This window comes from Oryctolagus cuniculus, chromosome 5 (assembly GCF_051225735.1).
Source record: "Oryctolagus cuniculus isolate XC-2025 breed Fujian yellow rabbit chromosome 5, ASM5122573v1, whole genome shotgun sequence".
Lineage (NCBI taxonomy): Eukaryota > Metazoa > Chordata > Mammalia > Lagomorpha > Leporidae > Oryctolagus > Oryctolagus cuniculus.
This window is the reverse complement of record NC_142871.1, coordinates 135,570,910-135,594,233: the sequence shown is the minus strand read 5'-3', so window position 1 is coordinate 135,594,233 and position 23,324 is coordinate 135,570,910. Positions and strand designations below refer to the sequence as shown.

The window sequence follows — 23,324 nt, the reverse complement described above, 5'->3', positions numbered from 1 at the left end:
TTGAGTGAGAGGGGGTGGGTTGGGGGTTACCTGAGTGCAGAGGTCGAAGGACTCATGTCGCTGGAGGGCTGTCCTGGGCATGAGGCAGGATAAGAGAGAGGTGTTCTGCCAGCAGGAGAGGGGTGGGGTGCAGGGAGAGGACCGCAGAGAAGCAGCCGAGAGAATGAAGGTGAAGCCAAGGAGGGACTCCTCCCCAGAAAAGGATGGGCTCCAGCCCAGGATCCAAGGAGTTGTCCCGAAGGGCAGGGGAGGAGTGGCGGAGCTTGCCTGGGGGCACAGTGAAGAAATCCAGAGCAGGGAGTAGGGGGCAGGGGGTGGTGGGAGAGGGCAGGAGGGAGGGGCCAGAAGTAGAGGAGTGGGGCCAGGGGTGGCTGATATTCGAGCATGAAGGTGAGGGCTCAGGGGCTTCGTGAATGGAGGGGAGGCTGGGACCGGGATGCAGTTGAATGAATGGGGCGCAGAGGCTATTGTGGGTTAATCCCTGGACTGAAGCCTGGGGAAGGAGAACTGAGGCGGGGCTGAGGGGACCCTTGCTGTTTGTCTGCTTCTTGGGGTCCCTCTCTGGGTTTCCCCTCACCCATTCACTCCCCAGGGAGAACCTGGCCTCCCTTTCCCCCATGTCTGGCCGCCCCCAGAATTGGGCAGGTAGGGAGGTTAGGATAAGGTGAGTCACACCTTTCCCTGCCCCCTCCTGTGTCGCCAGAGCTGGATTTGGGGCCGGCAGGGGGTGAGGGCATGGTATTCCTGGCCGCGGGGGCGGGGTGGGGGGGGCGCCGGGGGCCGGGGGAGCGTCGCGCTGACGGCAGCCAGAGCCCCGGATGACGGGGCTGCTATAAATAGCTTCATGGAGGCTCCCACACCGCGCGCTCCCCACCCGCATTCCTACTGCTCTCTACTCTCTCATGCCCTACCCATCTCTCCACTGCCTGCCGGCCTGACCCTCCTATTCCACACCCCCCTCATCCTCTTCTCTCCTACGGTGATTTTCGATTTTCTGCCTCTCTTCTCCTCGGTCTGTCCAGCTGTGCCTCCTCACCTGCCATCCTCTTCTGCCCATACCTTCACCTCGCTACTTCTTGCCCTACCTCCTCCTCTTCCCCAGTCTCTGATCTTCCTTCTGCTGCTCTGTGCCCACAGCTTTCTCCTGTTGCCCATGATTTTCTCTTTCTGCTGAAACTTAGTGCTCTTACCTGGTTCATTCATTCTTTGTCATTACATGTTTTTAAGGCACAAGCTGTGTGCCAGGCCAGATGAGCGCCTTCTCTCCTCTGTGCTGTTAGCCCTTTATTTCCATTTTTTCCCCTATTTTAAGGCTCTAATTTCTGGGGTCACTGGAGATCCTATCAGGAGTGTCCCAGGCCCACCTTATTCTCTCTCTGTCTGTCTCTCTCTCTCTTCTTTCCTGCCACAATCCATTTCTGAGTTGAGCTACTTCTGGACGTCCCCAGTCCTCACAGCCCCTTAGATGCGAGCTGGGAGTAGGGGAGTCTTGTAAAGCCCTCTGGTTTCTCTCGCATCTCTCATGTCCTTCCCCAGGGACAGGCTGGGTTTCTTCCTGTGTGTCTGGGTCTGTGGGCAGGGGTTCAGGAGGCCTCCCTGCCAAGTCTCCATCCTAGAGCCCGTGGTGTATAAGAAGAATGGGGGGCCCTGATTCTGTTTCCTGAACCTTCCACATGCCAGGGCCCGGCTGATGCAAAGTTTTAAGGAGTCGCACTCCCATGAGTCCTTGCTGAGTCCTAGCAGTGCAGCCGAGGCCTTGGAACTCAACTTGGATGAAGATTCCATTATCAAGCCAGTGCACAGCTCCATCCTAGGCCAGGAGTTCTGTTTCGAGGTACTGGGGGATGGCTAAAGGCAGAGGTGTTAGAGGGTGGGGGTAGAGAGGCCTAGAGATGCAGCTATCAAAGAAATGGAAACCCCTAGGGCTAGGAGAGAGGAGGACGGGTAGGGAGGAAGAGATGGTGCTGAGTCTCCAGTCCCTAGGAGACACCTGCCTTCTGGAGCCCCATCCCTCAACCACCTCCCCCCCACCCAGGTAACAACATCGTCAGGAACAAAATGTTTCGCCTGTCGGTCTGCGGCAGAAAGAGACAAATGGATCGAGAACTTACAGCGGGCAGTGAAACCCAACAAGGTATTGGAAAGTGAAGCGGGTGGAGACAGCTTGCATAGAGAGGTCAAACCACGGGGAAGCTGGGGACATAGGAGGAAGGGAGGCTTGGGAGGGGAGGAGACACCTGGAGGAGGCTGGACGAGCAGGGGAGACCCTCGTTACTCTGAATCCCCCATTTCTTTTTTCTTTCTGTACTGCTACCCTTCCTTATGATCAGTGTCCCTACCAGAGAAATGAGGCCTGCAGAGCTGATGGAACTCTTTCCAGGGCTCTGGCCCAACATCTCTGCAGGAATGCCTCATTGGTCCCCAACAGGTGGTCGCCAGCCCTCGCCGGCAGCATTTCTGCAGAAGACACAAAATCCAGCTCTGCGCCTTAGATTGCTTTGTACAAAATGGGTGGCAAAGGGTTGAACCAGATGATCTCTAAGGTCCCTTTGGCACAGGAATTCTCTCAATCTGTATTCATCCCAAGACGAATTTTCCTCCCAGGAAAAATGCTCCCAGTTCTGTCAGCTGTTCTCTGTATCCCAGTGTGTGGCGAGCTCACAGTCCTGGCTACCCTCCCCTGGGACAGTCGTTTCCCAATGACCTTAAAGAACTTGGCCAAGGATGTTGGACACCATGTGACTCGTGCAGAATCCAAACGCCATGCCCTTTGTCAGCGCTTTGCCCCAGGGCTCACCATAAGCCCTGCTCAGTCATCTCTCCCAGGCCCTTCTCACACCAGAAGTCCTATCCTCTACATGTATTTATACTTTTTTGTTTTTGCAACTTTTCCATTTGCTTCCATTCCACATTGCTATTGTTGGTGTGTGATCCCATTTTTAAAAATCCTAATACTGACTCTGTCCAGTGCATGAGCCAACCTGTGTGTCAGCTTCCTGCAAATTGGGTCATTTGAAACAGCAGAAATGTATCCTCTCACAGTTCAGAAACCCCAGATCAGGGGTCAGCAAGCTTCAGGGATCTGAAGCTCTAAGGAGGACCACTGCCTTGCTTCCTCTTCGTAGCTTCTGGAGGTCGCTGGCAGTCCTGGGCATTCCGTGGCTTGTCGCTGTTTCTGGTGTCTGCCTCCATTGTCCATGGCTGACTTCCTTCTGCGTGTCTCTGTGTTTCCAGATCTCCCTCTCCATATCAGGATAGCAGTCATTGGCTCAAGTGTCCATCCTGATCCAGTATGGCCTCATGTTAATTTGATTACATCAGCCAGGACCCCATTTCCAAATAAGGTCACATTCACAGATTCCAAGTAGATGTGACTTTTGGGGGGACACTGTTCCGTCCAGCATACCTTCTTAGCCTTAGGGTCGCTGTCTCTGTCCCACCTTCTCACTGGCTCTGTCCCTTCCCCTTTATCCGCCATGCCCACCCTCCCACGCCAGGACAACAGTCGCCGGGTGGACAACGTGCTGAAGCTGTGGATCATAGAGGCCCGGGAGCTGCCGCCCAAGAAGCGGTACTACTGCGAGCTCTGCCTGGATGACATGCTGTATGCACGTACCACCTCCAAGCCCCGCTCCGCCTCGGGGGACACCGTCTTCTGGGGCGAGCACTTCGAGTTTAACAACCTGCCGGCGGTCCGTGCCCTGCGGCTGCATCTGTACCGTGACTCAGACAAAAAGCGCAAGAAAGACAAGGCGGGCTACGTTGGCCTAGTGACTGTGCCGGTGGCCACCCTGGCTGGACGCCACTTCACAGAGCAGTGGTACCCCGTCACCCTGCCGACAGGCAGTGGGGGGTCTGGGGGCATGGGCTCGGGAGGAGGAGGGGGCTCGGGAGGTGGCTCAGGGGGCAAAGGCAAAGGAGGTTGCCCAGCTGTGCGGCTGAAAGCACGGTACCAGACAATGAGCATCCTGCCCATGGAGCTGTACAAAGAGTTTGCAGAGTACGTCACCAACCATTATCGGATGCTGTGTGCAGTACTGGAGCCCGCCCTGAATGTCAAGGGCAAGGAGGAAGTTGCCAGTGCTCTGGTCCACATCCTGCAGAGTACGGGCAAAGCCAAGGTGAGCGTTGTACCCTCAGGGAAAGATGACCTGGGAATGGATACTTGGCTTGGTGGTGGTGTTGGGGGGCCTGCGGACGGTGCAAATTTAAGACATTGGGTACTGAGGCTGACTTCGGATTTCCCTGGGCTCCAGGATTTCCTTTCAGACATGGCCATGTCTGAGGTAGACCGGTTCATGGAACGGGAGCACCTCATATTCCGCGAGAACACGCTCGCCACTAAAGCCATAGAAGAGTATATGAGACTGATTGGTCAGAAATACCTCAAGGATGCCATTGGTATGGCCCACGCTCAGGCCCTTACCTTCCCAAACCTACCAGATACCCAATCCACCACTGAACCTGGTTAGGCCGCATCCCAACTCCAACCTCTCTCAGGGCCCCGACCACCTGATCGTATAGTCCCCTCAGCACAGTCAGCCCCCCGCCCCTGCCATGGAAAGGCATGACTGCTGCCTGTTGTGCCCCCACCCCCAGGGGAGTTCATCCGTGCCCTGTATGAGTCTGAGGAGAACTGTGAGGTGGACCCCATCAAGTGCACGGCATCCAGTCTGGCAGAGCACCAGGCCAACCTGCGGATGTGCTGTGAGTTGGCCCTGTGCAAGGTGGTCAACTCTCATTGGTGAGACTGGGAACGCTGGGCTGGGGGGCCGGGGTCGGGGAAGTTGTGTGTTTATCTGTTCATCCATCTGTCCATCCTCAAAGAGGGCTGAGTACCAGTTGTAGGCAAAGCATTGTTCTGGGTACCTAGTGCAAACAGAGGTGAATGGGGCCTGGTCCCTGCCCCTGGAGGGCTTCCCCCAGAATGAGTAGGGATGGATTGGATACACTAAAAGCCACAGAACCGTTTTAGTATGTGTTGGTCTCGAGTGAGGGTCCTTTCACGCAGCATAGGGTCAGATGAGGCAGGCCTTGGAGATAAGCAGGGAAAAGGTGCCTCCTGGGCTGGCCTTTGAAGACTGGGTTAGGTCCTGATGGACGGACACAGTGAGCAAGCAAGACATTTCAGAGACAGGTTATGGGACTGCCATGGGCGTGCAGGTGAGAGGGCCTGGGAGCTTTCAGGGAACAGCAATTCGAACAGTTTTAACAGAGTAGATAACTCATACTGCAGAGTGGCGGGAGAGACTTCTGGGTGGGGTGGGGGGTGTAGTTAGGATTTGGTAGGCCTCAGGTGTAAGGAGTTTGAGTTCACCGGTAGGTCATGGGATGCCATTAAAGGTGCTGGCACCAGAAAGAACGTGCTTTTGACTGAGAACACTAGTCCCTAAGCAGAGTGCAGTAGGGAGTTGACCAGAGCGGGCAGAGTAAAGGCTGTGCCATTGGGGGCTGTTTTTAGTGGGTTAGACATGAAAATCAGATTCTGAGTGAGCATGGGCAGGAGAGCGATGGGAAAAGTCGGAAGGGGCTGCCAAGGGAAGGTAAGCAGGCATTGGCAGCCGATTGGAAAGGAGGGGCGGCTCTGCTGGAAGTCAGGTGACTGGGGGATTGGTCTCAATGACAGAACCGGGAAAGTCAGGAGGAGGAGCGAGTTGGAGGTGTGGGGGCGACAGTGAGCTCTGTTTTACACTAGTGAAGTTTAAGGTGTCACTGGGACATCGAAGTGGAACTGGGAGAGGGTGGGGATGAGCTCTGAGCCATTCCAGGGACTGGGGATCATGCCTGGGGCACCTCCATCCCCATTTCCCTGGAATCCAGAAGAGTTGGGGGGTCCGAGCTCCCTGTACCTCAAGTGACCCTCCATCTCTCTCCCATCTCTGTCTCTCCCCGTGTCTGTTTTTCTTCTCCTCCCTCTCCTTGTCTCTCTCACACACCCCTCCGTCTCTCTCCCACGTTGTCTCTCTCCCCTCCACTTCTCGCCCCCCTGCCCCCTCCACTCCATTTCTCTCTCCCAAATCTGTCTGTTCCCCTCTGCCGTGGCCCTCTTCTTCCGGCAGCCTTCCGTCTTCCTCCCCCGTCCCTGCTTCCCTGTCTCTCTCACCTCTGTTTCCACACCCTCACCTCCTACCACCCCCCTCAGCATGTTCCCTGGAAGCTGAGGGTCTCTGGGGCTCAGTCCCGGTCTCTCTCTTTCTCTCTCTCTCTCTCTGTCTTCCCACCCCTTCCCCTCAGCGTGTTCCCGAGGGAGCTGAAGGAGGTGTTTGCGTCTTGGCGGCTGCGGTGCGCAGAGCGGGGCCGGGAGGACATCGCAGACAGGCTGATCAGCGCCTCGCTCTTCCTGCGCTTCCTCTGCCCAGCCATTATGTCGCCCAGTCTCTTTGGGCTCATGCAAGAGTACCCGGATGAGCAGACCTCACGAACCCTTACCCTCATCGCCAAGGTCATCCAGAACCTGGCCAACTTTTCCAAGTGAGGGACGCTTCCTGAGGCCCTCGGAGGGAGACCCTAGATGGGTGGGCGTGAGGCCTTGCGTAAGTGTGTGACCTCTGCCTTCGGGATCCCTTGGTCAGGTTTACCTCAAAGGAGGACTTCCTGGGATTCATGAATGAGTTCCTGGAGCTGGAGTGGGGTTCCATGCAGCAGTTTCTATACGAGATCTCTAACTTGGACACGCTGACCAACAGCAGCAGCTTTGAGGGTTACATCGACTTGGGCCGAGAGCTCTCCACACTGCATGCCCTGCTCTGGGAGGTGCTGCCCCAGCTCAGCAAGGTCAGCACATGCCCCCTTCGCCCTGTCCCCAGATGCCTCCAGTGGCTCCCATGCCCCGAGAAACTACCCTCTGCACGCCACCCCTCCCCAGCTCAGACACCCTCTCCCTGCATCCTCTGCGGCCCTCTTGGGGCTAGCCCCTAGCCCCATGTAACAGTCTCACCCTTTCAGGAAGCCCTGCTGAAGCTCGGCCCACTGCCCCGGCTCCTCAATGACATCAGCACAGCTCTGAGGAACCCCAACATCCAAAGGCAGCCGAGCCGCCAGAGTGAGCGGCCCCGGCCTCAACCTGTGGTGCTGCGGGGACCGTCAGCCGAGATGCAGGGCTACATGATGCGGGACCTCAACAGGTGAGCACCCTGGACCCCCGGGAGCCCTGTCTTTCCTGTTCTGCATACCCCTCCCTGTGCCCCACGTGCATCTCTCTCAGACCTAAAAGAAAGTAAAAAGAAGCAGGTTCTCTGGGGAAAGTGGTAGGGAGGCTGGTGAGCACCCAGGTGCAGTGCCAGGTTCCTCCTGCTCCCAGCTTAGTTGAAAACCTCGGGGATCCCCGCTGCAAGACTCACGTGCTTTGTCCCTTTACTCACCCCTGCTTGTCCCCAGGCAGAAGTTCAGACATTACGTACTGGTTCAGCCACGTGGTGTCCAAATAGCCAAATACTTGTGTCCTCCCCGGGATCCGGCACTTGGGACGAGAAACACTTGGAAGCCTAGGGGCCTCCCAAGCCCCAGCACCCATTCCGATGGGGAGGGGGCACGCACCACACGTGGGCCTCGGCTGCTGATTATGTTGATGACCACCCCACTTGTTCCTTTGCCCGTGTCTCTCCCTCCATGATGCCATACCCAACCCACCATTCCTGCCGCGCCTTCCATTCGTCCATGCCTCTCTCCTTCTCTGTCTGTGCTCGCCCCTCTTTCCATCTCTCTCCAGCTCCATCGACCTTCAGTCCTTCATGGCTCGAGGCCTCAACAGGTGAGGGGCTCTCCCCTCCCCCGCCCTCCTCTCCTCTCCTGTCGGCTCCCTCCCGTTCCGCCGGCCTTCGGCCTCCTCCTCTCTCCTTCTCGGCGCACCTCATCTCCTCCACATCTGCCCAGGCCTGCCCCTCATCCCTCCTCTCTGCCCCCCTCTCCCCTCCTCTGGGCCTCAGCCCTTCCCAGAGGGGCCTCGTCCTTTCCCTTGGCCCACCTGCCTTCCTCAGGGCTGCCGCCGCCAGCTCGCAGCCCTTCCCTCGTGGGTCCCATTTTTCACCTCAAGGCCTGTGCCAGACCGCAGCAGCCCTGGCCTTACCTCCTGCTTGTGTGCCCCTTCCCTTCCGACAGCTCCATGGACATGGCTCGCCTCCCCTCCCCAACCAAGGAGAAGCCGCCCCCACCACCACCGGGTGGGGGTAAAGACCTGTTCTACGTCAGCCGTCCACCCCTGGCACGCTCTTCGCCAGCGTACTGCACGAGCAGCTCAGACATCACGGAGCCAGAGCAGAAGATGCTGAGCGTCAACAAGAGTGTGTCCATGCTGGACCTGCAGGGCGATGGGCCTGGCGGCCGCCTCAACAGCAGCAGCGTCTCCAACCTGGCAGCTGTTGGGGACCTGCTGCACTCGAGCCAGGCCTCTCTGACGGCAGCCTTGGGGCTGCGGCCCGCACCTCCTGGACGCCTCTCGCAGGGGAGTGGCTCGTCCATCACAGCAGCTGGCATGCGTCTCAGCCAGATGGGTGTCACCACGGACGGTGTCCCTGCTCAGCAACTGCGCATCCCCCTGTCCTTCCAGAACCCTCTCTTCCACATGGCTGCCGATGGGCCAGGCCCCCCAGCAGGCCATGGAGGGGGCGGTGGCCATGCCCCACCCTCCTCCCATCACCATCACCACCACCATCACCACCACCGAGGCGGAGAGCCCCCTGGGGACACCTTCGCCCCGTTCCATGGCTATAGCAAGAGTGAGGATCTCTCCTCAGGGGTCCCCAAGCCCCCCGCAGCCTCCATCCTTCACAGCCACAGCTACAGTGATGAGTTTGGACCCTCTGGCACTGACTTCACCCGTCGGCAGCTCTCACTCCAGGACAACCTGCAGCACATGTTGTCCCCTCCCCAGATCACCATTGGTCCCCAGAGGCCAGCCCCCTCAGGGCCTGGAGGTGGGGGCAGTGGGGGCAGTGGCGGGGGTGGCGGAAGCCAGCCGCCTCCTTTGCAGAGGGGCAAGTCCCAGCAGTTGACAGTCAGCGCTGCTCAGAAACCCCGGCCGTCCAGCGGGAATCTGTTGCAGTCCCCAGAGCCGAGTTACGGCCCCGCTCGCCCACGGCAACAGAGCCTCAGCAAGGAGGGCAGCATTGGGGGCAGCGGGGGCAGCGGTGGCGGAGGGGGTGGGGGGCTCAAGCCCTCCATCACCAAGCAGGTAGGTGAGGGCAGGTGGAAGGTGGGAGTGGGCAAAGAGTAGGAAGGGAAGAAAGAATGGGGTGGAGGGTGGGGGAGGGGGGACAGTCTATGGTCTGAATTTACAATTTTTTCATCTCCTTTCATTCATTAAACAAGTGTGTGGGGGGGTGCCTGTACGCTGTTCTAGGCACCGTGGATACGGCCTGAATGCCAGGCTAAGGTCCCCGCCCTCATAGCACTGTCTCTTTAGAGGGCAGACATGCTGAGTCACCACTGTAGCATTCAGGGTGATAAGGCTGCAGCAGGGGAACATGGGACAACCTCCTTTGGCTGTGTTCTCTTTCTAAATGGCACCCTGCCTTCCCCTACTCATCTGCCCTGTTTGCCCCCAACTTGGCTTGTCCCAGCATTCTCAGACGCCGTCCACACTGAACCCCACGATGCCAGCCTCGGAGCGGACAGTGGCCTGGGTCTCCAATATGCCGCACCTGTCAGCCGACATCGAGAGTGCCCACATTGAGCGGGAAGAGTACAAGCTCAAGGAGTACTCAAAATCGATGGATGAGAGCCGGCTGGATAGGGTACGCAGGGCCTGCCCCCCAAGCCCCAGATGTTCCTGTTACCCATGGGAGACCTGGAGTTACTTCCAGGGGAGGCAGGTGGGCCCAGGTAGTCATGGTGGAAAGAAAAGACAGATCTGAGCCCCTCTCGTGGGAAGACGTTAGTGCGTCAGAGGAGACCAGAGAGACGCAATCCGTTAAAAGCCCGTTTCAGCTCTGTTTTGGCCATTATACATGCCGTAGACTCTGGGGGGGGGGGGTGGTGTTCTATTTTAGACCTGCTGCCACATTCTTCCCCAGGGAGAACTTGAGCCCTGGCTCCTGACTGCTCAGGATTGGAAGATTTGCCTTAGTAGCAGTGAGAGCTCACAGACTGAGCAGGGGCAAAGGGGTTGCAGTTGTACTGGTGGCAACAGGCAGGGGCTGCGTGTTGGAAACCAGTAGGCATTGGTCAAGAGGAAAGGCCGTCCAGAGACTGAGCAGCACCAAAAACCTGGGGCACACGCAGATAACTTCGCAGAAGTTACCTGGGGAAACGTGCTCCGAGGGCTCTGAGGAAGAGGGCGCTGCTGGGATTAGATCATCTGTAAAGCATATGTGACCCAAGATGGGGGGCTGGAGAGAGGCTACTTGGGGGGGGGTCTTTGAGCATAGGAGACCTTGGGACTGATTTAGGTGGACTCAGTCCAGCAAGTTCCATGAAAATTAAGCCCTGCTGTCCCAAGTTGGCCATTATAGGCAATGAATTCCCACCACCCTGTCTCCAGAGCAAGGTTGATTATGTATCTTCTCCAGAGAATGGGAAAATCTCTTGCATCTTTTTTTCTGCTCTGTACTTGAGGTGAGGAATCCTTGTTGGCAAAGGTTCTAGACCAGCTACTGGCAGTAGAACTTTATGCAGTGATGAAAATGCACACTGCTCAGTCGGGAGACTGCTGGCCACTTGCGGCTAGTCGCCACTCAGGAGCTAAGTTTCAGTTTTATGTCGGTGAACAGCTGCACAGAGACAGTGGCTACTGTATTAGCACAACTCTAGACTCAGAGCCAGTAGGGCAGATAAAATGACTCTTCCGACTCAGCCAGCCCCGGAATCCCAGGTTTATTACTAACAGAGAAGCAGTATTAGCTTCTCAGCCTGGGGGTCTCTGGAACATTCGTGATCCTCAGGATGGAGCCAAGGAGGGAGTCACATGTAGGCAACCTGCCTCCACCATGCAATGTCTTTTCTTCCTGTTTCCCTCATGTGCTCTGTGGCCTGGCTTGGGGTTGGGGAGTCACTTTCTCTTTGATTGCTGGGTACCGTGAGGTGCTCAAGTGCCCCGATGCACAGGCGAGGGCTATGTGTACCTCTCAGGGCATGCAGCTCTGTGATCCTGCTCTAAAGCAGGTGTGTGGGTGTGACCGGCAGGCAGGGAAAGGGTTGGGGAAGACGGTTGGCTGCCCCTTACCATGTAGTTAGTGGCTGTGCTGGGCAGACAGGGAAGGAGGCTGGGTTGGGGGGGATCAGGGCGGGAGTGCTCCTCATGGTGCGGGGTCGTGTGCCCGGCGGGCAGGTGAAGGAGTACGAGGAGGAGATCCACTCACTGAAGGAGCGGCTACACATGTCCAACCGGAAGCTGGAAGAGTATGAGCGGAGGCTGCTCTCCCAGGAAGAACAGACCAGCAAAATCCTGATGCAGTACCAGGCCCGACTGGAGCAGAGCGAGAAGAGGCTGAGGCAGCAGCAGGTGGAGAAGGACTCACAGATCAAGAGCATCATTGGCAGGTGAGGGGCGGCCCGGGGAGGGGCAGCAAGGGAGAGCCTAAGCGTGAAGTGAGTGAGCTGCTCCTGAAGCCCCCGCCCCAAACTCAGGACACCACTAGGAGAGCCTGTCGCCCTCCTCCCAGGGATGCCACCCATTCACCCACCGTCAGATGGGGAGAGACCCCTTGCTCCGTGGATTAAGTGCCCTTGTACTAAACCCTGAGCTCCCTCCGGATCGAGTAACTTCTGAACCTCTCTGTTACTGTCCAGCCATCACTTTGTCCGGAACTCAGCCTAGGCTGGGACTCCCCGCTGCTAACTCTCAACCCTGCCTGTGATGTTCACCTCAAAGCTAGACAGGGATCCCGAGCCAGAGTGGCCCCTGGGCAGACCTTCCCTCTCCAGGCTTGGAACAGTGTTCCCTTAGAAAGGGTCTTTCAGCTTGTGCCAATCCCTGGGCTCCAGAGGAGGTTTCTCAGCAAGGGAGGTCAGTTATCCTGAGAGTGGGCAGGGGAACCATGGCCCCCCTCCAGCCAGAGCCAGCTGCGTTTTGATCCATTCTGAATGTATTTTTAAGACTTAATTAGAAGAAAAGGGCTTCTTGACTTGAAAGATTTCTGAAAACCACAGCTCTGAGTTGCTGTCCTTGATGAGAAATCCCCATGCGGCTCGTCTGCAGAGGCAGGGAGACGCCTCTTGGTCCGGGGATGGCTGTGCGCAGTGAGGGGGCATGAGGGAGCAGGGGTCCTGTCCTCAGCCACGCAGTGCCTAGGGAAAGGGGACGGAGGGCTGGGGGTGTCTAGGAGGTGGAGATCTCTGGGGCACAGAGTGCTGTCCTCAGCAGGGAGGTGTGTGGGTCCCTGACAGGAAAGCAGAGAGCAGGAGCCTAGCGAGGAGTCTTTGGGGGTCACGACAATGGGGGGTGGGGAGCAGAAGATGCCAGAGGCCTTTCCAGAGAGCTGTGGGGACCAGGAGTTCGGCGGGCAGGCTCCAAGCCCGTGCCCGCCACTAACCCCACTGAAGCCCGTCCCTTCAGGCTGATGCTGGTGGAGGAGGAGCTGCGCCGGGACCACCCCGCCATGGCTGAGCCGCTGCCCGAACCCAAGAAGAGGCTGCTCGACGCTCAGGTGGAAATTACAATGTCATTTATCTTCTCCGTGTCCCATCCCCATCCATCCCACTGTCCTTCGTGCACTCACTGCACCAGCCACCCCAGCCCCATTGCCATCTGTCTCTCCCATTGTCCTCCGTTTGTCCACTGGCTGCTCCCAGCAGTCCCCTAGTGACCCCATCTTCATCCCATCGTTTGTGCCTTTGTCACTCCTGGCAGTGTCAGCCCCGCCCCTGCCCCTTCCTGCCCCACTCTGCCATTCCTGTCCGCGTCTCAGGACCTTCGGCCGGAACCTCAGCCTCGCTTCCCCGGATTTCACCTCGATCTTTGAGCCCCTGCCCCTTCTCTGCCTACTCCTGTTCAAGGCAGGGGGGTTAGCGTTGTCTGCACTCTCCTTGGGCCAGGAGGGCTAGAAGGCGCACAGAACGGGATGAACGTAGTTTCCCGGGGCTCCAGAGAGTCTTCCTGGAGACATGGAGTCCTGTGACCTCTGTTCTTTTGGCTCCCCAATTTTCCTGACTCCTTGGCAGCTCCTGCATAGCTTACTCCAACTCACTGTTGAGATCTGGAAGGTCTCCCACGCCCTCAGCCTCCATTGGGCCTTCCTTCCCCTCTACTTGGCTCACTTTCCAGCCCCCTGCTGCCCACCCCTTTCTTCTTGCCAGCCCTTCTGCACCCTAATCCCTGCATTCCCAAAATTCTGCTCACTTTCCCTCCCATACTACTCCTTCCTCTGCTCTGGCCGCCAGGCTTCCCCACCACTGCCACCGAGGCTGCTGACCCCATGACCCCACTCTTTCCCCCTGCAGCTCCTCATCAGGTAATTCTCCTGGTTCCGCTTTGACCACGGGCGGAGGACACAGGGGGAGGTGACTCCGGACCACTGCAGGTTGGTCGTGAAGCCCACTCCCCTACCACTCTGCAGAGCCTCACCCCCTCACTGCTGCCCTGCATACTCAGAGAGCCCCACAGACCCCACCCTCCTGACACTGCACAGACCCATCTCCCAAGACAGCACCCACAGAGAGTACTTGCTGCTGCGTCCCACTCTACAGCAGTGCCCTAGCCACACTGGGAGTCTGACCCTAGATGGACCCAGCGCATTCACAGGTTACGCCCCCTTTCCTCTGAAGGTCACGCCCACCCTCCCAGCCTCCTCCTAACTCCAAGTCCTTCTTCCTCACCAAGTGTATGTCTGTCACCCCCCATTTCACCAGAGTGTCCTTGGGGATGGGTGGGGTGACGGGGTGGAGATGATGATGGGCTGGGAGACCCTGGCTGTAGAGGCTGTGCCAACTGCAGCAGGTAGGTTGGGGTTTCCTCCTTTCCTAACCTTGGTTCTGTAGCCCTCCTCCTTTCCTCTCCTCACCTCTTTCTTCCTCCTCCGTGAGGCAGAAGGCACTGAGGTTTGTATTAGCCCCCACTGGATAGGAATTAGTGGGCAGTTAACTCAGGGAGACTGGGGCTGGGGGAGGCTAGGAAAAAATGCTGTGGGAATGTCCCGTTAGCAGTGTGGGTGGAACAAGGAGGAACAAGAAAGGAACCTTGGACAGACCCTAGGACGTAGACCTGCCCATGCGGCCTGGGAGTTAGAAGTGCGGGAAGATGTCTTCCCAGCTCAGACCATCAGGGCTAGGGAGTCATGCTGATTCCCAGGCAGATGCCGGCAACAGCACGTTCAGTAACCTCTCCATTCTGTCAGAGCTCACTCCCCCTCTCTCACCACCCCCTGGCCTTGCCGGACACATAATCCTAGCTAAAAAGCCAGTAATTGGGAACCTGTCAGCCACGCGTCATTTCTGAGATGCTTTGTTTTCTGCAGGTTTGATCTGCAGTGGGCAGTGGCTCCCCACACTGTAATTTTAACTCTCTGCCTGCCCAGTCTCTCTGTCAAAGTAGTCAGTGATCTGTAAACAGATGCTACAAGGCACCAGGGGACCCTACCATTCAAAGGACTCCTGCAGTGAATTCTTTTGTAAAATGAATAATGGTACCCTAATTTGTCTACTTTCTAAATTTGGGTCCATGGGGGTGTAGGGGCATGCCTGCGTGCTGTCGCAGCAGACGAGCCTCCTCCTCGGGAGGGGACCTGGAGGGGCTCTCCCCTTGCTCCCTGCCGTCCTCAGACACCATCTGTAGTTTCCGCTCCCTGACTGCAGTGTGTGAGCTACCAGCAAGCAGACAGGGCAGCTTTGCTTAACACCGGAGTCTGGGTGACCTTCTGAGGGGAGAGCTCTGTGACCCTGGGATGGAAGAGAGCGCTGCCCTGGGCAACCTGACTTGGAATATTTCTGTATCCTCTGGAGACAGGTCAGGCATAGCTACATTGCCAGGCCTAAGGCTCCTGCGGCTCAGGAAAGAATTTTAACATTGGTTCTAAACCATTTGTAGGGACCGGTCCCTTGGCAACTCGGCCATTAATTTAAAATTAATTTTGAGCTTGAATTTTTTTTTTTTTAATTTATTTGAGAAGCAGAGTTACAGATAGAGGGAGGTCTTTCATCTGTTGGTTCAACTCCCCAAGTGGCTACAACGACCAGGGCTGGGCCGATCTGAAGCCAGAATCCAGGATCCAGGATCCAGGATCCAGGAGCTTCTTCCTGGTCTCCCATTGGGTGCAGGGGCCCAAGGACTTGGGCCATCTTCCACTGCTTTCCCAGCCATTAGCAGGGAGCTGGCTCTGAAGTGGAGCAGCCAGGACTCAAACCGGCGCCCATACGGGATGCTGGTGCCGCAGGCAGAGGCTTAACCTACTCTGCCACAGCACTGGCCCTGAGCTTGAATTTTAAAAAATCCAAGTGACCGTTAGTGTAAGGGCATTCAGATGGCTGTCTTCTCTCCCAGCAGAGGAACAGAAGGTAAGGCTGAGGGCAGGAGCCAGAAATGAGTTCAGGAGCCATAGGAGGTGATGCAGATAGGACCAGGGGTGGGAGGAGGGTCTGGAACCTCTGGCCCTTTAACTAGGAGCTCTGGGAGAGGACTGAAAGGAAGGAAGGTGGGGGTGGAAAGGGACAAAGGCAGAATCTGCTTCCCGGGGATGCAGAGACTGGGGCCTGCTGCGACTCTGTAGAAGCTCCTAGGCCTTTCTACCAGCCTCCCACTGGAGTGTTCCCTTCCCACATCACCTCCCTGAATCCCCTTCCTTTCCTCCCAGTGCAGTTAAACCTCTCTAATTTGGAATGTTATATTTGAGAAGATGGCCACTCTGAATAAGTGACAAAACTGAATGACAGTGTCTAGTTAATGAAATGCATGTCTTCAAAATATATACAGTAAGTAGCACTTGGTGAACAAGGCTCGTTCCACTCAGGCCCTTAGCATGCGTTCATGAATAGGATTGAAAAGTCTGTTTTCTACTATCGGTTCAATAGCCCCTCCCACAGACATATTTCCACCACTCATTTACAGAGCACACCCTTTCTTCATAAATAAAAGAAAACGCAGGCATGGTGGTTTTTTTTTTTTTTTTTTTCCAAATTATGAAAAAATTCCAACCCTACAGGGGTTTGGATTAATGAGGTTTGGCTGTACTGCCTCCCCTTGTTCCTCAATACAATAGGCCTACCTGGGAGTGGGGGTGGGCTGGGAGGGGTGAAGCTAAGAGGGCTTAGGTTGGGGGTGAGGCAGGAGCTTGTTGCTTTCAAGCTGCTTCCTGGTGTGAAGGCCCCTGTTGGGCATCTGGGGTTGAGGTTCTCTTCCTGACCCCCCCAGAGGCTCCTGCAGGTGAGAAACAAAACAGGAAGATGGTAGGGATTGCTCTGGAAGGTGGGGGGTGGGCCCTGGCTTGTGGAGTGGGCTGGCTGGGGGGGAGGCTATGCTAAGGGGGCTAGCACCCAGGCCCCCGCGAAGCGTCTCAATAAGTCCGCGCTCTCCTCTTTGGTGTCTTGCAGGAGAGGCAGCTTCCCCCCTTGGGTCCAACAAACCCGCGTGTGACGCTGGCCCCACCTTGGAACGGCCTGGCCCCCCCAGCCCCGCCTCCCCCACCCCGGCTGCAGATCACGGAGAACGGCGAGTTCCGAAACACCGCAGACCACTAGCCCACCCAGCATCACAGACCTTCTCCTTCCCCACGCACCCCACCCCGTAACAGCACCAACCACCAGGACTGGACGGCACCGAGGGACAGCAGGATTGCCTCCCTGAATGGCTCCTTGGGGGCCTGGATCCCCCACCCCCACCGCACCATTTCCAGGAGGGAGAGCGCCCTCTTTTCCTTCCTGTCGGGGTGCTGCCCCCTTTGACCCCCCCAGGGACCCTCGCCCCAGGACACATGCCTACCCTACACAGACCCCTTCACTTCGGGGTGCTATCCCCATCCTCTGCCTCATCGTTCCCCTGAGCACTGGGGGACAGACCCTCACCCCCACCCTGGGGGTGTGGCACCTCCAAACTTTCAACTTCAGGGTGATTTTTTAGCAGTAACCAGAGCTGACAATCTAACTCCCCTCCACCGCCCCATTTTGGCCTCCCCTGCCCCCCTTGTTATGGGGAGGGGACCCCGGGTGAGGGGGCCCTATTACCCCTTGATTTCTCAGGAGCGTCTGGGGGGGCTCAGCACGCACAAACTCCTTCTCCTCCCACCACTCTTAAATTTACTCCCTCCCCACCCAGAACCCGATGGGTGGAGGGGGCCACCGGGGCAGGGAGGGGGCGGCAAGGGGGGAACGGGAGTTGTCTCCCTTTCTTCCCACACCTGATCTGCTCTCGGCTGGTCCCAGAGCGGGGTGAGGGGGCTTATGCCCCCCCCTGCCCCAGTGTGTTGGGTGGGGTGGAATTGAGGTTAGGGTGAGGGGGTAGGGTTTAGGAGGGTGTGTATGTTGGAAGGACAGACCTGTTGATCTGCCCTACACTGACATACGCAGCCCCTCCCCCCAACCCCTCCCCTCTCTCTTGGTCTCTACTCCCAGGGGGAGGGGGGAACTTACTCTAGGAAAAGCCATGTCTCTCTCCCCCAGGGTGGGGGGACCTGTGTTGGAGGAGGGGTATTGGGGGGCTCCCCTTCCATGACTTTGTCCCCTGGGGGAGGTAGGACAGGGCTGGGCTTCCCTCTCATCCTCCCCCCCCCCCCCAATCTCCCTCCACCTCTCTCCCTCCCGCCAGCTCCACAATTTTTCGGTGTTTCTCTGTACATAGCTCTCTGGCGGGATAGGGGAGGTAGGATGGATGGGGTTTGGGGTGGGTAGGCCATGGGAGGGAAGAAGCCCCTCCTTGGTACCCCCTCCTCCCTGACTGCTGTCCCCTACCCAGCCTTGTCCCCTCATCCCTTCTTGCGTTTGGTATTGAGACTTTTCCCAGACTCCTCCCCTCTTTCTTTTGTATGGACAGTTCCCCTTCAGTCCCATCCCCCTACACACATACACCCAGCCGGGGCCAAATTTATACTTATATAAAAGTTGTAAATATGTGAAATTTTATCCCTGTGCCCTTCCCTCTGCTTTCCCCACCTCAGCCTTCCCCTCTCCTGCCCCCTTCCTCCTCTCCTCTTTGGCTGTTGTAATTATCTGGGGTTTGTACTGTACATATCCGGGGTGTGTGTGTGTGGGCTGGGGGCAACCCCCCTGTACAGAGCTTCCTGGCCCCCTCCCCCCCGCCACCTTAAGGGTAGGGAGATGCTCTTCCTACCCGTTTTATTTTGTTTTCTCGTTCTCCCTCCCCAACCCACTCCCAGCCTTCTCTATCCCCCACCGCTGCCCCTTTTTCTCCACTCCCAGCCCCATTTCCTTTTTTTCTGGAGTGTGTGGTGAAACAGAAAAATCATGTTTAATAAACGGAGATTGTTCTTTTATCGCTGTGCCGACTTTCTTAGCCTGGGGGTGACAGGACTTTTATTTTTCTGAGAGGGAGCGGACAGCCTGGAAGGGAAGCCGACATCCCTGCCCGATGCCGGTCTCCGCACAGAAGCGCTGCCCCGCGCGGAGACGCAGTCTGGGGGCAGGGAGGGGGTTCGTACGGCCCAGACTTCCCCAGTCCAGCCGACTGGCACCCACCGCTTGCTTCACTTACCCCCAGGAGCAAAGAGGACGGGATATAAGAGAACCCAGAAACGAAGCTGGCTTTGTTTAATTGGTGAAGGGCACGATTCCGTGCGGACTGCAGGGGAGCACTCGGCGCCTCAGCTAATCTGAGTTCCAGACCCAGCACTGCCGTTTCCCCGGCCCGGACGGCGAGGACGGCAACGCCTTGCTCGCCGGGCCGGGGGCACACAAGGTGCCACTTCACCTCGTCCCCCAGCACCTCGGCGCTGCGGGCGGCTAGCGGCCCGCCCTCTCCGGGCTGCGGTCTCCCGAGCCACGGCTTCCCCTTCGCAGCTCCCCGAGACGCCCCCACCCGCTCGCGCCCGGGCGCCGCCGGCCTCCCGCCGGCCCGCCCCTTCTCGCCCGGGCAACCAATCAACACAGGGCTTGTAGGGCGCCCCATTCCGATTGGCTGCAGTTGTGCCCCCCCCGCCTCTCCCGGCGTCGGCGTCCGGCGGGGAGGGGTGGCTTCCGGCCCGAGACGGCGCCGTAGCTGCAGAGAGGCTGCGAGGGCCTCGCCGCGTGTGTGACGGCGGGGGCGTGTCGGCTGGGGTCCGGGGCTCGTGATATCCCCGTGGCTGCGGCTACTCGGGAGCTGGCCACTGCGGGCACAGTGAGTGAAGCGAAGCGGGACGGAACGCCGGGCCGGGAGTCGACCCGGAGCTGGTGAGGTTAGGCTGGTAGCCGAAGGACCTCCTCATCTTCCACAAGGCCTGGAAGCTAAAACCAGGGGTTCGTGTTTTGTTTGTTTTTGTCTTCTTGGTGGGCGGGACTGGTATACAGACACCGCCACTGGCCGGAAGAGTTTGTACTTGTAGGTGGGAGGGGGGCATTTGTTTGCGGAGATACAGTTCCCGTTTTCTGGGGCTTGTGTGACATCCCCCCACCCCCGCACCCCATCTCTTTTGCTCCACAGCCTTCCTCTCACGTGGGTTCCACCCCAGACTCCGTCTCCTCTTGCCGACCCTCTGGGATCTCCGAGGAGGCCATGGAGACCTCGACGCCTTTGCCTGCCGCGCCCCCCTCCGCAGTGTGCAGCTCAGCACCGCGGACAATCCAGATCGAGTTCCCTCAGCACAGCTCAGCGCTGCTGGAGTCCCTGAACCGCCACAGACTGGAGGGAAAGTTCTGCGATGTGTCCCTGCTGGTGCAGGGCCGGGAACTTAGGGCCCACAAAGCGGTGCTGGCTGCCGCCTCTCCCTACTTCCACGACAAGCTGCTTCTGGGCGATGCGCCACGGCTCACCCTCCCAAGCGTCATCGAAGCCGATGCCTTCGAGGGGCTGCTGCAGCTCATTTATTCAGGGCACCTCCGCCTGCCACTGGATGCTCTCCCTGCCCACCTCCTTGTGGCCAGCGGCCTTCAGATGTGGCAAGTGGTAGACCAGTGCTCGGAGATCCTTAAGGAGCTGGAGACTTCAGGTGGTGGGATCTCAGCCCGAGGAGCCTCCTCCTACCATGCACTTCTTTCCACCACATCCTCTCCAGGAGGCTGGTGCATTCGCTCTTCCCCTTTCCAGGCCCCAGCACAGCCCTCCGCTCCTGCCGAGAGACCTGCATCTACTGAGAGCCCCATCGGAGGGGAGGGGAGTGAACTGGGAGAGGTGTTACAGATTCAGGTGGAGGAGGAGGAGGAAGAGGAGGAGGAGGAAGACGACGAGGAGGGCCAGGGGTCAGCAACCCTCTCGCAGACGCCCCAGCCTCAGAGGGTATCAGGGAGTCTGCCCCGTCCTCACGGATCCCTCGCCTTGCCCGTACCTGCTACTCCCCGCAGGCTGCCAGAGGGCGAAAATGCACCACTTGAGGTTCCTGCCGCTCCTGCTGCAGTGCCCCCTAAAATCTTCTACATTAAGCAGGAACCCTTTGAGTCTAAGGAGGAGTTGTCAGGAGGTGGAACCCAGTCTGGAGGAATAAAGGAGGAGACCAAAGCATTTCCTGGAGGGGACCCGGAGGGGAGTGGGGAGCTGGGGTTCTTGTTGCCCTCAGGCGTAGGGGCAGCATCTGGGGGAGGCGGTCCATCCTGGAAACCAGTGGATCTTCATGGCAATGAAATTCTGTCCAGCGGTGGAGGGCCCGGGGGAGCTGGGCAGGCTGTGCACGGTCCCGTGAAGCTAGGCGGGGCACCCCCTGCGGATGGAAAACGCTTTGGTTGCTTGTGTGGGAAGCGCTTTGCAGTGAAGCCAAAGCGTGACCGCCACATCATGCTGACCTTCAGCCTTCGCCCTTTTGGCTGTGGTATCTGCAATAAGCGCTTCAAACTGAAGCACCATCTGACAGAGCACATGAAGACCCATGCCGGAGCCCTGCATGCTTGTCCCCACTGTGGCCGTCGGTTCCGGGTCCACGCCTGTTTCCTTCGTCACCGAGACCTGTGTAAGGGCCAGGGTTGGGCCACTGCCCACTGGACTTACAAGTGACAGCTGAGGCCATCCACCAACTTGTAGGAGAAGGTAGCCATTGCTGCTGATGGATTCGTGCCCTTTACTACCCCAGACCTGGATCTCATAATCATGCCCAGTGGATAAATATGTTACGGATCTCTTGTCCTTGGGTGTAGGCCTCAGTCTGCCAGATTTGGAAACTCAGATTTCTCATCTCACCTCAGGTTTTTGCTAACCACCCTACAGGAAAATAGTTTGTAGACCATTCTTAAACTGTTCACTTGCCCATAGTAGACTTTTTTATAGTGGTAGTATCCATGGAGGAAACCAGGTTTCAGATTGGAAGGTTATTTGGTGAGGGAACAATGAACAGCAAAAAGACGTACATAGTGGTCAGTGTTTTGTTCGGTCTCCATGAGGAGTTAAAGAGCTGGTCTCCAGTCAGGGATATGTTTCATTCAGAGGTCTAGTAATTGAGACTCAGCTCTAAACTGTGCTCTCCCTCATCATGGCTGGAATGATGTGAGCAGAGTTCTTATGTACGCTTTGTTCCCTCAGATTGTACCTAGCTTTCTCACCAGTAGGCACCTTTCCAACACTTTTTTTTTAACGTTGTAGTGAGCACTTTAAGCCGAGCATTCCACATGTCATTCCTAGAACCCTCTTTGATGGAGGGTATTCCCTCAACAATTAGTGCCTCTTGTCTACCTTTGACCACAACTAATAACTCGTATTTTGATCACAGTGACTGGAATGTGATCATTGAACTCAGGAGATGGCAGCTGACCTAACATGCTCTCAGGGTAGCACCACTGCTCTCTGAACAAGTTGCCATGGTCGGAGGAGCTCAGGGCCGAGACAGCGCATGCTGAACACTAGAGAGGAACTGCACAGTGGGACCATACGCCGCCTGCTTCTGCATCCCACCCACGTGTGACAGAGACAGCTCCTCTGTGGAGAGGTATAGGGGTAGATATCGGAATTAGGGGCAGGGGAATCTACAGTTTCCTAATTGCCTAATTTCTTCTAATAAACTCTGCCCTGAAATCTAAACTGACAGTGGGCTAGATTGAATAATTTGTGTGAGAACAGAGCTAGACTTGGATGCATTTTTGTACTAGCTTTTCTTGATGAGAGAAGAGTTGGATGATTTCACACTGGTGGAGAGAACATTGCTCTGGATTTAGGCCTTGACCTTCCTCTGAGTAACTGCAAGCAGCCTAGTTTACTTTTCAGAACTGTTACCATTTGTTATGCTGGGGTGGGTGATGTGCACTTCCTAACTGGTTCTCTGTATTTTATTAAAGGGGTTGGTTCACGTGATCTTTACCTATAATATTCCCTGACTTCCTGTGTTACGTATATTCGGTGTTGCTTTGCTTATTCTACAAACATCTAGTGCAAAACACTGTATCAGACCCTGGTTAATACTCTGCCCTGGAAAACTTCACAGCTACTACCAAAGTGACAAACAATTACAATGTGGTATGATAAATCAGTGATAGTGTGACTACAGTGCCACAAAGGAAGCTTGAGTAAAATCTCTTTTTATAGGTGCCCTGGGGTTTCACAAATGTAACTTCTGTGTGGCCATGGGAGTGGGTGGCTAAAGTGATGAACTAGTAAACACAGTAGTTGAAGTGAGGACTATAGGGCCAGGGATGACAACCTTCCCCAAAATGTGTTTCTCAAAAGTTACCAGATGGGGCTGGCACAGTGGCATAACAGGTAAAGCCACCACCTGCAGTGCTGGCATCCCTTATGGGCACCAGTTCGAGTGGCTGCTCTACTTCTGATCCAGCTCTCTGCTATGGCCTGGGAAAGCAGTAGAAGATGGCCTAAGTGCTTGGGCCCCTGTACCTGTGTGGGAGACCTGGGAAGAAGCTCCTGGCTTCTGGCTTTGGATTGGCCCAGCTGCGACCGTTGTGGCTATTTAGGGAGTGAACCAGCAGATGGAAGACTCTCTGCTTCTGCTTCTCTGTAAATCTGCCTTTCAAATCAGCAAATAAATCCTTTTAAAAAAGTTACCAGATATGACACTCACAAGGGCTAAAATGTGACTTTGTGCCTGAGAAGGTGAATTCTCCTAATTGGGATTTGTCTGCTTCTCAAAAGAGCCACCATTGTCCCATTACCATGGTAGTGACTGAACACACTGGAAGAGGGGTTAGGGAGGGGATTTGCCCACCTTGAACCTTCACTAGTCCCACCAGCCCTTGTTGGCACACACCCTGGCAGCCAAGATCCTTTGGTTGCAAGCTGTGGGAACTGCCTCTGACCTAATCAAAATGGAGATTATGAAAGGATATGGAGTGGTTTCCGGAATGGAAGGACAAGACCAGGGTCAGCTCCAAGACCGGGCTCC

At 56.8% G+C, this 23,324-nt stretch overlaps 2 protein-coding genes across 19 annotated transcripts in view; both read left to right on the top strand.

Moving 5' to 3' along the window:
* The window catches only part of SYNGAP1 (synaptic Ras GTPase activating protein 1), a 31,038-nt gene extending 12,688 nt beyond the window's left edge, over positions 1 to 18,350 (top strand). For 6 of the 17 annotated variants that reach the window (XM_002714384.5, XM_051854840.3, XM_051854843.3 and 3 more), the window contains 14 exons: positions 1,681 to 1,834; positions 2,036 to 2,134; positions 3,498 to 4,121; positions 4,257 to 4,401; positions 4,600 to 4,744; positions 6,235 to 6,471; positions 6,573 to 6,774; positions 6,946 to 7,124; positions 7,709 to 7,750; positions 8,098 to 9,169; positions 9,558 to 9,731; positions 11,264 to 11,475; positions 12,491 to 12,581; positions 16,456 to 18,350. In XM_002714384.5, coding sequence (XP_002714430.2) covers positions 1,681 to 1,834; positions 2,036 to 2,134; positions 3,498 to 4,121; positions 4,257 to 4,401; positions 4,600 to 4,744; positions 6,235 to 6,471; positions 6,573 to 6,774; positions 6,946 to 7,124; positions 7,709 to 7,750; positions 8,098 to 9,169; positions 9,558 to 9,731; positions 11,264 to 11,475; positions 12,491 to 12,581; positions 16,456 to 16,602 — 3,523 coding nt within the window. In that variant the 3' untranslated portion in view covers positions 16,603 to 18,350. Of the gene's footprint in view, positions 1 to 1,680; positions 1,835 to 2,035; positions 2,135 to 3,497; positions 4,122 to 4,256; positions 4,402 to 4,599; positions 4,745 to 6,059; positions 6,472 to 6,572; positions 6,775 to 6,945; positions 7,125 to 7,708; positions 7,751 to 8,097; positions 9,170 to 9,557; positions 9,732 to 11,263; positions 11,476 to 12,477; positions 12,582 to 13,374; positions 13,455 to 15,719; positions 15,838 to 16,455 lie in introns of those variants that run through there. The other 11 variants (XR_007922992.3, XR_007922993.3, XR_011388724.2 and 8 more) reach the window with 11 other exon arrangements.
* Positions 18,351 to 19,025: 675 nt separating this feature from the next.
* On the top strand, positions 19,026 to 22,282 carry ZBTB9 (zinc finger and BTB domain containing 9). Of its 2 annotated transcripts, none has more exons than XM_008262788.5 (2): positions 19,026 to 19,311; positions 19,496 to 22,282. In XM_008262788.5, the coding sequence occupies exon 2, from the start codon at positions 19,568 to 19,570 to the stop codon at positions 20,993 to 20,995; it is 1,428 nt and encodes a 475-aa protein (XP_008261010.1). In that variant the 5' UTR covers positions 19,026 to 19,311; positions 19,496 to 19,567; the 3' UTR covers positions 20,996 to 22,282. The 2 variants fall into 2 exon arrangements, with proteins under 2 accessions (XP_008261010.1, XP_051710818.1); XM_051854858.3 differs by having other exon boundaries at positions 19,058 to 19,192.
* The last annotated feature ends 1,042 nt before the right edge of the window (positions 22,283 to 23,324 follow it).